The sequence below is a fragment of the Anguilla anguilla genome, chromosome 3 (assembly GCF_013347855.1).
Source record: "Anguilla anguilla isolate fAngAng1 chromosome 3, fAngAng1.pri, whole genome shotgun sequence".
In the NCBI taxonomy this organism is placed as follows: Eukaryota; Metazoa; Chordata; class Actinopteri; order Anguilliformes; family Anguillidae; genus Anguilla; species Anguilla anguilla.
The window spans coordinates 32378517-32394152 of record NC_049203.1 but is presented as its reverse complement, the minus strand read 5'-3'; the positions used below and the strand labels follow the sequence as shown (position 1 = coordinate 32394152).

At 41.4% G+C, this 15636-nt stretch overlaps 1 protein-coding gene across 3 annotated transcripts in view; it reads right to left on the bottom strand.

Moving 5' to 3' along the window:
• Nucleotides 1-15636, bottom strand: part of dync1i2a (dynein, cytoplasmic 1, intermediate chain 2a) — a 54061-nt gene that overhangs the window by 37253 nt on the left and 1172 nt on the right. For 2 of the 3 annotated variants that reach the window (XM_035410240.1, XM_035410241.1), the window contains exons 2-6: nucleotides 7496-7616; nucleotides 6250-6364; nucleotides 4798-4888; nucleotides 2775-2834; nucleotides 2240-2355 (exon numbers count right to left, since the gene is read on the bottom strand). In XM_035410240.1, the coding sequence (XP_035266131.1) occupies nucleotides 2240-2355; nucleotides 2775-2834; nucleotides 4798-4888; nucleotides 6250-6364; nucleotides 7496-7603 (490 nt within the window). In that variant the 5' untranslated portion in view covers nucleotides 7604-7616. The remainder of the gene's footprint in view (nucleotides 1-2239; nucleotides 2356-2774; nucleotides 2835-4797; nucleotides 4889-6249; nucleotides 6365-7495; nucleotides 7617-15636) is intronic. The other variant, XM_035410242.1, reaches the window with a different exon arrangement.

The window sequence follows — 15636 nt, the reverse complement described above, 5'->3', positions numbered from 1 at the left end:
TGATCATTGAAGTTCATTGCTATATTCTAAATGCTAACAGAAAATGGCTTAACATAATAATAACGTATCCAGTTAAAGTTAAGGAGAAAATAAACTAGTTTCACATGTTTAGCAGTGACTAATGATTGACAACTTCATGTTTCTATTTTAGCCATGAAACAGCTTCCAGCAAAAATGAAGTGGTTTGATTTCTCCTGGAGTCAATGTGTTATATCCATGTTTGCTCAAATAACACGGTTTACCTGGCGGAAGTTTTGGCTGCATTTAATAACTCTTTTACTGAACAGGATATTGTTTTAAGGAGATTTCTAGCAGTTTCACATATTTAGTCATGGTGACTGATGCTTTGTTGCTCCCCTCTTTAAACAACAGGATGTGAACCCAAAAGTATTGAGTAACCAATCAATACATTTTCAATTAAAAATAATAATAAAAATTGATATTTATTGATTTATAATTTTGCCCGATTTATCGATTCCTCAAAATCACTCCAGCCCTAGCAGTGAGCTAAATGAAAGTCGTATTTTGAATTCAAATACACGCATACCATAAAAAACTTTAAGAAAATTATTTCAGTTCACAAATGTTTTACCATGGCTAGTTTTTATTTTAGATTCACTTCTCATTTATGATATTAACTGACAGAAACAAAACAAAAAGATCAATAAAGCTCAGAGAAATAGTGGTTCAGGGTCCATGCTGGGGCACAGTAAGCGACAGATTTTCTTTTACGACTGACTGGACTTCTCTGTATTTCAGATCTCCACTTCACATTTAAATACACAGACAGGATTCTTTGGGTTTTTGACAGAAGAGTATATTAGTGGCAGCTCAGTGAATCTTGCATTAATGGAATGAGGAGGTGAACTGCAGCTCTGGTTTGCTATGGCCATTAGGACCTGTAATCAGCTGTCTGTTGCTATTGGGGAGGATCGGCAGTGCCCCCCCTCCCCACCTTGCAGAGCGAGGACCGGCATGCCTCCCCTCTCGTTCCACCGCCTGCTGACCTTGAGAGTGTGGTGCCATCACCTCCCTTTGACAACATGATGAATCACTCAATCAGCCCATGCTCGTCGAGTATCAAACATGGTGGGGGGGAACAGGCAGGCGGTCGGGCAAGGGGACATCGTCTCCTCGCAAAAACGCCGATGTGAAGGCGTGACAGTGCGAGGTGTCATTCGAGTGCATTTTGTTATATGCGTTGTGGGGTGAAGGGAACAGGCAGAGAAGCAGGCAAGTTGATGAAATGATTACATGGTGGCGGCAGGCGAGCGGTTTGTGTTCAACAGCCCGCAGAAACTGTCCTTGTTTAACACACTTTTACGATGCCCTGGGGGGAGGCCAAAGGCATCTATGGAGTGGAGAGCGCAGTTGAAGCTCTGCCTTGTTAAGGAAGGCCAGAGGAAAAAGCCTGGGATGAGGCTGGCAGCAAAGCTAACAACGCTGGTCTCAACTTGACTTGTCCCATCACCGACCATGTCAGGATGTTTTTGGGGAGTAGCGTGTACCAGGGCCAACAACTGTCACAGCTAAGGATCCCAGCAGTGACTAACCAGCTGGTCTACTGCTCAGAATAACCAGCATCCCCTAACGCTGAACAAATATCTAATCCCACTAGCCAAAAATGTGAAGCACTGATAATGGGGCTCGAATCGTAACAGACTTAACGGAGCTCTATTTAAATAATGACAAAATACCACTGTAATCAATACATCATAGGGCAGTTACTCAATGGTCAACAGGGACTGCGACAGGCCCTTGTGAGCAAAATGCTCTTTGAGAGTATTTTGAAGGCATGCATAGGTGACCACATAATGGCTGCCCTGCTGCAATTACGTACATCTTGCCATTCTTGAGATGCATTAGCAGGGGCATGTGCAGGCTTCTTTCATATCTCATCCAATCTCCTCCAGCACTCTTCCCCCACTCCTGCTGGAGACTAATTGCGTGCTACTCTGAAGAACTGGGGTGGGTGTGTACAGGGCTGTGTGTGAATTTAATCTTTCCTTTTCCTTCTTATGTTTCCTGGGCCCCTGCAATACACTCCCCCCCCACCCCGGTTTTCATTTCCGGGGCCTGGGGGCGGGGGTCAGATCGTTTCCACACACTTGAGCATGTGACCCAGGCCTGGTTGTAACAGTGTCAGAAGAGGGCAAGCTTGGCTGCCGGGCATGCCACTTCTGTGTGGGGGGGGTATGGTTCTGAGAATGAGTACAAACGGAATGAGGGGTGCATTTACCTTCTTTCAGCTGGGTCTGTACTGGGGTCTGTGTCTCTTTGGTGTAGGATACAATCTCACGGGGAGGGAAATCCACATGGGTGACCTTGGCCATGCCCAGCTTCAGGGCTCCTCGCCTAAAGCAACATCACTGCTTCAGAAACATCAGAGAGCAAGAACACAACAAACACATGGGAAAACCTATAGTGAAGACTAACTAACTCCTGCAGGAGTAGCATACGATAAGCATAAATGGCTTTCTAACACTGACATACAGATAAGATAAACAGCATCCAGCTATGTATCCAGCCATGCATTTTTTGCATTTTGCCATCAAGATACGCGAGCAGGAATCAGAATTCAAGGGATGAGGCAGAGGACGAGTCAGCAGTGGGAGGAAAGAGAGGAAGAAATGGAAGTGGGAGAGGAAGAGGACAGGGAAGAGAAAAGTGATAAGGGGAGGACAAATATGTGTGAAAGAAGGAAGGCAGGGGAAAGTGAGGATGCCAGCTAAGCGTTGAATGAGCAGGAAAGGGAAGAGTGTAGTGAGCAGTACCCCAAGTCAGAGTCAGAGTGAAGCTGAAGGGTAGAGGGGTCAGAGTCCCAGTGCAGAGTCCTGGTTAGGCAGCATTAGTGAGAGAGAGCAGCCATTAATGGTGAGAATGGGTCAAAACTCTTCACAAATAAAGACAGCCATGTTCCTTAAAACAAATAACAGCACATTCGCTCATTTGACTCAAGCAAAAGAAAGACCAGTCTAGATTTTGACATAGGCTCGTTCGCTGAAATGGTTAAGCTCTGAGTTTGTCTCAATGTCAGTAAAAAAACCCATATGCTTTTAATCTGCTTTTAAAACCACTTCAATAGCTCGCACTACATTAAAGAAGCGTTTCCCAACCTTTTTCCTTGAACGGCACACTTTCCAAATTTACTGAATCTCATGACACCACTCTCAAAAGCATAAAAAATGAACACCATTACCAACATTAAAACATTTTTAAAAGGATTTTTCACACAGCACACCTGACCTTGCCTGACGGCACACCGGTTGGGAAACGCTGCATTAAAGCATGGAGTTGGATGTTCACTACAGAAATTCCAGAAAAGTACAGGCCTCATGGAAACAAAAGCAGTGTTTATTCCAAGCACTCAATTCAACAACTTTAAACTTCTGAATATAACCCCAACTGCCTAACCACTGTACCACACTGCCCAGCCCCCATCAGGTTAATATGGCATTAAGCTAAATGTCATTCTGGGCTTATTTCCCAGGGCTGCATAAATGTACAGCAGACATACAACCTCCGAGGGCCCTTGCTGTACTCATCAGCAGCCTACAGCAGCTCTATAAACCTGTATGGTCTGGACCACATTGTATCTCTGCAGATACGATTGCCCGGGGAAGAAACCTGTTGTCCATGTGTGAAGGAAATGACCATACTGGTGGGTAAAATGAGTCAACGTGTACGGCTTTCAGGAGGTGGAGCTCCGTGGGCCGGATGGGACACTGGGGGGAGGTAGGTTTCCCAGAGAGGAACTGGGGCTGCAATTAGGGGTTAAGTACAGCCCGGGGCGCCTGGTCTACCCCTTCGTTTTATTCGTTTGGTTCTTTGCTAGCAAAATGTAGTATAAACAAAAAAAATGCTTGCATGTACCTTCCCATTCCGTCAAGTCCCATCCAAATATATCAGTGCACGGATGGCTATTCTTTGCACACAACGAAAAGTGTTTTACTCCAGCTGATAATAATACTGTAACGAACCTTAAAAGACAAATGTTCATATGAGTTTCTGCATAAAGGCTGTGCTTCTTACCAGGGAGAAACAAGTGGGCAGTGAACACCCAGAGCTCCTCTTTAGTGGGTAAAATGCATGATTACAGGCTACCGCGGTACACACAAACAATAGCATTTACCCTCTCAGTTTTTACCCAAAAAAGAATTGCCACAAAATACATTTTTATTATATAGCAATAAACTGGGGGGAAAAAACTTCAGAAATTGAGTTTCCCATATTGCCCCTTATACATTATATTAAGTGATGAGCATATAGTGAAATCAAGATAAAGAAACAGCTGCGTACTTGGGGAGTACATCCACTAAATGAGGTAAATGATAAAATTCCTTTATCAAAGACGATACACTCAGACACTTACTTCTTACTTACTTCTGTAAGAGCACAACACCATGAATGCACACATATATCAACGACAATGACAATTTAAGCCTACTCATGAAAATATCAGTTGTACATAAAATTGGAGACAAAAACACAATGACAGACAAAAAGTCTACAGATAAACCCCAAGTAAAAGTTGTGCGCATTTAATTTGTTAGCCTGGTTTAAATCTGCTCTCTCTGCACTGCCCTGACACGTATAACCTGAACGTAACATACGCGGTCTTAAAAGAACACAAAATTTTCCTTTAGAACAGAGAGAGGTTGCCTCCTGTTCCCGCAATTAAAAAGCCTCTTTCTCAGTGTCACAATTACAGCATCGCTCTGGCGGTTACAGGTGACTGAGAATGAAAGCTCTTTGTCGTGGAAATTTTAACGAGGGTGGGTGAGGGAGTGATTATACCTTGGTCCCACGGCGCCATCGCCAGAGTCTTGGCTCCCCGCCTCGCTGGGCGTGCCCACAGACTTGGAGGTTGGAGACATGGGTGGTGGGACTAGATAGTGAAACAGACAGGTATCCTCCATTACTATTCGCAGGGGCAGGGCTGGTGAGAGTTGCCAAAAAGTAATTAAATGCAGAGAAGGTGACAGGCAGTTTTTGTCACAAAAGACAAAAAAAAAACAGAAGGGGTGCACAAAAAGAAAAAATACAAAAAAACAAAAAAAGCATGGAGAGGGGTGAGCAGCAAAAAGAAGAAAAGGACAAAAGTAATTAAAGTCCATGCAGAAAAAAAATTTGCACATCAGCACTCATTCCCAACATTCACAAATGCACTGTTAGCCTAAAAATGAACACCATAAAAAGTTCACAAGATCCAAAATAAAATGTCTTAATGCTGGTACTGTTCTACAGTACCAATACATTATAAATGCGTATACAATAACAAACACGTTTACTGGTTAGTATGTTAATAGGAACAATTAGAATTAAAAGCAATACATGTCCAATGTGTAAAACAATTTCACAGTTTAACAAATGAACTCTGAAAACAAGCATTCTAACACATGCTATTTTGTCTGAACTTTCCATTTCCGTTTATGAAGTAACAAAGAATTTATTTCAGAAATGGTCTATGTAAAGATAGATGTGGAATAAGTTCAGGAAGTGTTAAATACAAAGCGATCAATATTCATCTACAAGACTGGAGCTATCTGTGGTATACCAACCTTAAAGGAAGGTCAGTAATACAAGACTAAAACAAACAAGGACAACACAGGTGTCGCAATGCTTATGTGTCTTTAACATACACATTTAATAAGACATTAAAACTACCGAGAGAAAAAAAGTGTCATGACCTGTCAGTGGTCAATGCTAAAGGCTGGGATCTATGCTGTACTGGTGAAAAAACAGGAATCTCACCTCTTCTATGATAAAATAAGTAGAGTGTAAACAAAATCATAAAACATGCTCATTAACACAAATCAAATTCTGCATTCACAATAAGGTTGACCATTTCATGACAGAATACAAATGACGGAAGGTGTCAATTGATCAGATAAATTATTATCACCTTGGGCGAGATAGAATAAACAAAATCTGCTGCATACTCTAACATTTGAAACAGAAGAAAAGCCAGCAAATCGGACATCTTTAAATCTGATACCTCCATGACATGTTGAAACCACACCGCGCAAACTCACAAAGCCTTTGTTTCACATGCAACATATGTTGCTCCCTAAAAAACATTAGTGACTCAGGCAGTAGAACAAAGTCTGCAATGGAATGCTTCTGCCCCCTATTGGCGGATGAGGTAATGAATTATTTTGACAAAGAGAGTGAAGGCAACTGTCATGTGAAGAGTGGATTTGTATGCGGCAGTGTGGCTGAAACAGCCTGGGCACGATGTGCTCTTACCGGCGGGGGCCTCAGGAGTGATGCCCATGCTCTGTAGAAGGGCCTCTGCCTCACGCCTCTTCTTCTCCAGGTCCGAGTCATCGGGAGCCGAGACTGCGTCCTTCTTCAGGTCGGCCTGAGTAAGAGCCAAAGCGGAGCACAAACCTCAACATGGCCCAATGAGCACAAACCTCAACATGGCCCAATGAGCACAAACCCCAGCATGTCCCACTGAGCACAAACCCCAGCATGTCCCACTGAGCACAAAACCCAGCACGTCTCACTGAGCACAAAACCCAGCATGTCCCACTGAGCACAACCCCAGCATGGTCCACTGAGCACTAGGGCTGTCAAAAAATATTCGAAGTTCGAAAACTATTCGAAAATCTTTTTTCTTTAGTTTGAACCTAAATTTGAGCATTCGACTATTAGTTTTGGATCCCGCGTTTTGTAATTAACATGAATATACAGGCTTAATTTCATGCAGCGAATCATGTTCATGCACGCATAGTTCATTTCCTGTGCTAACGTTACTTCCTCTGTCAACAAAAAACGTTCTGCCCTGGATCCAGAGCAAGTGGATCGTCTGGTTTTCCTTGCCAGTAACCTCCGTGATACTTTCAGCTGACACCTAACGTTACTGGTCAGCATGCCTCGCGAGCCAGTCTCTTTTTTCACTTCGTTCAACAGATCTGGTCAGCTAACAATTTAGGCTAAATAATGTTCCTACGGCAGGCTAGGTTTCCTTTCTGTTCTGAAGATTTTGATAAAATTGGATGATGAAAGAAGTTAAACAAACTAAACAGAGTAAGTAATTTATGTTGCTTATTATATAAGCACCCAGGTTTGACCTGGTCAATGTCCTTATGGGCAGAACACCAAATAATTCAGATATCATCAGACAGATGGACTGGCTATACACCACAGCTACAACAAATTCTGCCCCAACGGCTGGCACAAGATTTACTTTCAACCTGCTCTAAGGAACAAGACCATTATTCACTCCCATGACCTCTTGGCAATAATTCCAGTTGCCCAGCTTTTATGTATGCTTTTGCCCATCAGCACTCCATGATGCAGTGTACTAGCCAAAGATATATAAATCATGAATATTTTAGTTAATAGTCCAATAGCCATTTCTGGGGCAGGTGATACTTGGGTACTTAGGACCAGGCAGTACAATGATACACCTTAACAGTTCTAATGGCAGACAGGGTAGAATTTGGTGCCAACGCATCAAGCCTCTCAAGGCATATCCTGCACTCACCTCTTTCTTCTTCCTCTCCTCCTCTTTCCTCTTCTTCTCCTCCCTGATCTGTGCCAGGCGCTGCTTCTTTCTCTCCAGCTCTGCTTTCAGCTCGCTCTTGTCCGACATGGTGAAGGTGAAGCTGTGAGGACAAGAGTTTGTCAAAGGCCAGCCAATATAAGCTTCACTGGCCCCAGTCTTCCCAGGCCTCAATCCAAGTACACTGCACTTTGTCAGATTTTGAGGAGCCCCTTCAAGCATGTGTTGTTTTTGCCATCTTTTTCACCAATATGAGTTTTTCATGGAAACAAATGTGAGAAAAATAAATGAGACACTTTCATATAGAGACCCAACAAAACTGATTATATTTAGCCTAGCTAATGTGTTTTGCCCTTAACTCTAAGCAAGCACTATGCTTTTTCTCCTGAAATGTTCTTTATCAATGGTTAATTATTCAAAGTACAGTCTACTGAAAGTAAAGGGCCTGACAGATACAAAGGGTCAGACGCTCGCGTCAACAAACGCACCCATTGTTTTCAATGGCTGTAGACAAACTGGAGGCGTCAAGTGGGCACGTCAAAACCTGTTCTATTTTCGAGCATCGACGCGGGGCACAGACCACCAAAATACAATGTGTATATGGCATCCCGGCATTGACAAGAAGGAAAAAGGTAATCTGACGTTTCAAATTCTCCCGCCTTCGATGTGAACAAGTGGCCTCACTTGATGCTTTCTATCTGTCAGGCGCTTAATATCTTCTCAAATTAACAGCTCAAAATTGATGGTGAAGTGCATTGCAGTTAAAGGCTACATGTGCCAATGTTCAGGAAGGTCTACAACAATGAAGCCAGTGAAAGGAATGACTGCACACTAACATTTTAACAGCATGGTTCACACATCAGCATTGTGCTGTCTCAGCATCTGCAACTTAATAAATTAGCCCAGATTATCTTAAAGTTAGTTTTTTAGGGGGTGGTTATTATCAGTAATTAAAATCAATTCGCATTTCACTATAATGAATCATGCCCCTGATTGCCATTTTAAGATGGGGCCAAGGTTAGACAACTCAAGGGCTCTTTCTACAGTCTGGACTTTAGTCAGGCCTGGAGCATTGAGGGGTTGTCCCATTAGTTGAGTCCTGACCACCTGGTCTGTAAGCCCCTGTAAACTCCCCAACCCCAATTAAAACCACTTCTGTCTGCCCCTCTAGCTCTCACACCCCACGATGCACTCTGAGAAATGATGTGCATAATCTGATGAGTCCCTTTGTCTTCCCTCTTAGAGCATTTAACCAGCTCTCTGTCAGCCCTGCAGCACCTGACCCCTTTCCACTTCCCCCCAATGGTCCACTTCAAGATATTAGTCTTAATGGCAAAACATACAAGTTAATTAAAGTGAAGTGGCCTCTGTTTTCTCCAAATCAAACTGACGTCTAAGCTTTTAGTCCTTTTTCTTTTCTAAGGTACAATACATTCAAAGCGTTCACCAAAAAAAAAAGCATCACAATGGCCGGATGAGATAAGCCAGTGTGATTGTAGGAAAACAGAGATGAGATCAGTAGTAGCTCTTCCCGTACGATTAATACACCATAAAGAATCACACTGTAGCCTACATCTCATTAGAAACTGTTATTATAATAACACCAGAATGCAAAATAGGGTGCCTTGTCTTCAGTGTTTGGCACCCTAAAAATACAAGTAGGCTAATACTCACTCTGCCATTTTAAAAAGTAATAAACAATTTAATGTTGGTACGTGCACATTAAATCCGCCAACAATTTTAAATGAAAAAATTAAAAATTATTATTATTAATTTTATAACTATACAGAAGGATGTGTCCAGCTTTTGCTTTTAAGTTCCAGGATAGTAGGAAAATGCCTGCCACACTCTGAGGACTCAATCACTTTATAATCTATCTATAAAAGTAACTGAACATTTCTGTTTACTGAAGTTGTGAATGTGCTCCTGTCGCAGATTCTAGGCACGAGAACATTGCTAACATTTGTAATACAATGCAACAAATAATGCGGGTTTAACAGAGTTAAAGAGCTTAAAGGGCAACTTGTAGGTTGGCATAACCAGTGATTTAATATGTGGGGAAATCATGTTGCAATGGGATTTTAAAATTAAAAATAAAAAAAATTCACTTAGAATTACATCTGTGCTTACTTTTGAAATGTGATCGGCCACCCCACCTCAAATCTGGGGCAAGTTCTAACAAAATGGCTTAAAGACAACAAAGTGGCCATCACAAAGCCCTGACCTGAATCCCATAGAATATTTGTGGCCTGAACTAAAAAAGCGTGTCCGAGCAAGGAGGCCCACAAACCTGACTGAGCTACACCAGTACTGTCAGGAGTAATGGGCAAAAGTATTGTGAGACGCTCGTGGGAAGGCTACCCCAAGCATTTGATTCAAGTGAAGCAATCTAAAGGCAATGCCACCAAATACTAACAAAAAGTGTATGCAAACTTTTGACCCACTGAAAATCTGATATAGTACATAAACGCTGAAATAAATCTGTCTCTTAGATATTATTTTGAAATGACCTCTTATGGAAATAAAGTAGATACCCTACTTGACTTAACACAGGAAAGGTATGGTAACATGAAATGTGTGGAGTTGTGGAAAAATTGAGTTTGAATGTCTTTAACTTAGGTCTATGTAAACTTTTGTCCTCAATTGTATGTATGTGTTTGTGACAAGTGGTGCTTTGTTTCAAACTGTTTATTTATCGGGTAAATGGACATGGAACAATGCAGGCACACATTATTATACAGCGAAAAAAGCGTTCGTCTATGGGCAACCTGATGATAACTACGCGCTTTTCAATTCTTGGAAGAGAATTGACAAACTCTTTCCCTGGCTCTGCGAACACTGGGCTTCTAGGTGCATCTGTCCCTGAACAGCTCGCATTATCTCCCATGACCTGACATTACACAAAAATAACAGTGACAAATCCCAAAAATGTTTGTGTAATTAATTATAAAGTTACACAATAGCTAGCTAGCTTGCTACCTAGATAAGTTACCTCACTAGTCTAACAATGTCTTGACTTCTGGCTAACAAGTTATGATGCCTAATCGATCAGTGGGTTTAGCTAGCTACCTAGGTTAACAGCAAACCAAACATTATTCAACTTTATCTGGTATATATCCAGCTAGTTGCAAAACATGCCAGGACACTAGGTGCCGCAGACATGCTTTCTCACAGTTGTGTTCGTTAAATGTTGACCGGGTTTAATGTCGTGTTTCCAAGCGGCCAAAACCAGACTTCGTTTTTGAAGCTCATTTCCTGGTGTTGTAGTTCCTGGTTGCTCACTAGCGCCACTACGGATGGCTCCAGTATAAGTGTTTTCATATCCGGTTTCCATGTAAATCTACGGTACAAATGCGATCAAAATACAAAGTCAATAATTTTTTCTCACAAGAACAAATAGTCATAATAGGTGTATTTTATTCGTTTTATGACTGTCCATGGGTCGATTTCATGATTTATTGCGTCATTTGGGCACAGTGCCAATATTTGTTCTGGACCAATGAGGTACAGCTTGCGTCACTTCCGGATTACTGCGGAGGACTGAGCTACAGTAGGGGCTACAATCTGTGGTCACTGGGGTGGGAGGTGGCGTCTCTTGGCCTTGACATTGCGGCTCCGACCACGGTCCACCTGTGCGAAGTCAGAAAATGCAAGCATCCCATTTTGTAGTGGTTTCACTATAGTGTGCTATTTACAGCTGCACTAGACGACCAAAAAATAATCCTCCTCTGAAGTTTTGCGGTAGCCGAGTCATTTTTACTATTTCCTTTAGCCCACTTAACCAAATAATTAGTTGGCAGAAAGCGTAATCAGCTAACGCTTATTTGCTATATGTGGTAGTCCAGTAGTCTATGCTAAAACAGTTCGCAACTTCGGCTACCAAGCCATTTGACTAGCTAGCTAACCCTAACCGGCAAATATTCCATCTGTCAAACGTGTTTGACGGCTCGTCAGTCGTGTACATACCGTAAATGTCTACCTGGGCTAGGCTGCACGAATGTGACAAAGCTAGAAGCTAGCAAGAAAATAATAATAATTAGAAATTCAATGTACATTATTTTAGTCTTCATGCAACAGGTGGGAAACTTGCTCTTCAAAGTGCGTTGTCATATTGACACGCCTGTAGATCAGTTATTAAAATACTTGGTATATTTGTTAATCACCGCTGACGGTGTTAATTTTTATTCGGTAAAAAGTGACTTGCGACCAGTAGCAGTTAATGGCTCATTAACTGACTGTGGCGAAAACATACGACGATAACTTGCTTGGTTAACAGCAGGTCTACCAGACAGTTATATGAAAATTAGCCTAGTCAAATCACCAGTAGTCTACACATCTCTGATTGATTGACCATCAGTGCAGTCGATGTTCTTCCCCTGTAGTTCATATTGCTAATGCGTGAGCTAACCACGGATAGCTTACCTAGCTCATTGGCAAGCTGATATGCTAGCTAAGCATATTCGTTTTGCCGAGAAACATAAATTGAAGATAACTGAACATAATTGTATTATTAATGTCATACATATAACGTGATTACATGACACAGTACAGTCACGGATGGAAATTAAACTCCGTAAACATTTGATCATATATTTTAAAACATAACGGCAGACAGTCAGCTAGCCTCAGGTTCGTTCTGAAATCGTTCGTTCAGGTTGATGGGCTTTTCCGCACCGGGCTGTCAGTCACATTGTAAAAATCACAAGACCGCTTAACTCTATGGTTTTGGCTCCAAATCGAGAACATGGCCGCGCCCGCCATTGTGTTTCAAAACGTGTTTTAGAGACCCACGGAGAGTCAATGGGTGACGTCACAGTAGCTTTGTCCATATTTTTTACAGTCTCTGCGTGTTTCATATCATCAGTGTCCAGACTGAATACAAAACATTTTCGCAGTAACCTAGCTCTGAAAGATGTTAGTCAGCTGCCTAGCTAGACTGTCTAATGTCTAGCTAGTGAGTAACGACCAACAATAACAACAAAAACATTTTCTTGCTAATATATTAGTTGCTAGTTGTTCGTGATCGTTTCTACCAGCCACCTAGCTAGCTAACCAGATATAACTTTGAAGACATTAGCTGGCTAATTAGCAAGACAATGTTTTTGTTGTTGGTTGTTACTCAGTAGCTAGACATTGGACAGCCTAGCTAGGCAGCTGACTAACATCTTTCAGATCTAGGTTACCAAAAAATGTTTTTTATTCAGACTAGACAATAACATGAAACACGACATTAAACCAGGTCAACATTTAAAGAACACAAGTGTCTGTCAAAAAATAGGTGACACCCACAAGCGGCCGATTGTGGGACACGGGAACGATAGCAGCGTACAGTGTGGCTTCACCGTGAAGGTTCTGAGCGAACAGATGGGACCGCACTAGGTATCAGTTTTACGCGGTTCTTTATTAGAAACCCCATCCTGAACTGCATCATATCCCCAGGGATATAATCCTCCTTCCTAAAATGCCCACCGCAAACTACCACATTTTTCATGACAGATGCTCCAGTGAAGTCTCCTCTCCCCACCTGCACAAACCGCACCCACGCATGAAAATAGGGGGAAGGGGGGTGAGGTGGCAAGCCATCCTCTCCATGAGCCCAGAATTGAAAACCCATAAAAATGTAACCTGCATGTTGCCCTTTAAACCTTTGAAGAGTAGGTTTGGTTTTTTTTAATGTTAACTCCATATTTGAAGTCAGTGTTCTAGAACTAAAATGCTTTCAATTACCAGCATTAGAATGTTCAATTAAGAACATTCTAACCACATATTTGTAATATTACACCTTAAAGCATTAAAATACCCTTCAACAAAACCAAACATTTGTAGAAACACAAGCGACAGGATTATGAATTTGGGAACTATATATCAGTAACTAATAATGAAATAAGGTGAAGGAAAAAACTTGCTATTCACCAAAACTACCAATAAAGTCAGTCCTACTTTAAAGAAATTAAATAAGCTTTTTGGTACTTTGGTTTGTGCAAATCTAAGTAACAGTTACGTTTGTCTACGTCACCACTAGTACACTCAGCACATCCTACCAAAACCTCGGGAGTCGCCATTTCCAAATAGTATTCAGCTCAGTAACACGGGACAGATCATTGTAGACACCCCATACATGATGACTGACGACTCCAAGGAGTTCAGTCACCGCCTATGCCAATCACTAAATTACAACGCTGCGTGTGTCCATGGGGCGTGATAAACTACCATTAGTGTCAAGTAACTTTGACAGATTAAAATATTTTAAACTGATGTTTAGCAAACGGCAATGCATTGGTCTTTTTATAATTCTCCCTAAATATATTTTAATTCAAATGACGTGCTAAAAGGTATGTAACCGTCCATCTTAAAAACGCAGAATGATTTATTTTCACAGAATTAATATTCTGACACAATCATATATCGAGAAACGACAGTAAACCAACGAGACAAACGCCAGTTGACAACCCTTTTAATAAGAACTGTCGTTTGTAGCCAACGTTAGACCTTGATTCGGAATACATGCTAAGCAATACAATTAGCGTTCTTTTAGTTAACTAACTTCAGGGTTTCCGCCAGTGTATTGCAAGCCCGGCGGCCCGCCGGGCCTAAGCATCGGGGAATTTTATTTTATTTTTTTAATGTATTTTTTATGTGTTTTTTAAACTACAGTTACAGTGGGGCGGCTCGGTTGGAAAGCTCCCCAGCTACATCTGTTGGTTAAAACGTGAACGCACTATGGGAAAACAGCAGGCCTGAGACATAGACGTATGTCTGTGGTCTGAGATGAGTGTTCTTTACCCTCATTGTGCGTAGTGACGTTCAACACTTGACGCTTCCAGCTATCACAAGCTAACGTTACCTAGCAAGCCACCATTTCTTATTCAGTAGGCTAACTAACCTCGTTACAAACTGCGTTATCACTTCATCTCGTCGGTAAATACATTCTTTTTATATTAACTTAAGCAGTGTGTAGGTAACGTTAAACTAATAGCATGAATGTAACGTTCGATACATTGTAACATCACATTACATGACTGATTAATCGCCATAGAAATAATGATCACTTGCTTATTAATAACGTTAGCTTGATGACATTGATGTGCACGACAACATGATCAAACATGATCATTTATCTAACTTAGCTAGCTAGCCAAACATTCAGTAACACAGATACATAGATATTTTGTTGTTGTTGAAATGTGCCCAGCATTCCAATGCTGTACATTGTTGTAAGATTCAGTAGCCAATAAGTAGGCAGTGTTGTGCATACCCCACTCTTACAGCTCGTCTCCAGCCCAAACCACTGCAAAGAGAGCAAACTTGTTTTTTTTGTCAGTGACATTTCCTTCTGACATCTACGACGGCAATCGCAACCACAACATTTATTTAGCCTTTTTTGTATAGCTATTTCCATGGATAAAATCGAATTTATTATTGTTATTTATTGGTAAAACATTTACTCCATATTCAGGGAGATAGCCAACTACTTGCACGTTACATGACATGTGTAGCCATTTAGTAATACGATCGCATTTCAGGGTAGAAAATAACCCGTTAATCCAGAGAAATTGCTGAGTTGTCTTAGAATCTTTATGGCAACAGAGTGTATCAAGGCTGGCTTCCCGGATCAAATTTGTTGTGACAGCTGCCGTCGAAAACAAACACCTGAGAGAGGCTGCCTGCGTGCGTGCCTCCCCCAAGGCGTTACGTCATTGTTTTGCAATGGGCAGCTGTCGTAAAAACATGCTGGCTTCAATAAGCGATATCGATAAACTCGGAGGCATACGATTCCAATGAATAGGACAACTTGGAACCGGTTCTCGATTCCCATTCCTATTTAAATGTGCCCAGCATTCCAAGGCTTGTTGTAAGATTCAGTAGCCAATCAGGACTTGAACACAATTTTTTTTGTAGAGTGCAAAAACTTTGATATTATTTATTTTATTTTAATTTAATTTATTTTGTTGTTGTTGAAAACACAGCATTCCAAGACTGTACATTGTTGTCAGATTCTTTGTAAACTGTAAATATGCTATGCTGTAAATAGTTGTTGATTTTTCAAAAATGTGTGTTGAATAAATGACTTATTTATAACAATATTCACATTACGTAGTCATATGTTAATCTCCAGTCAGTTT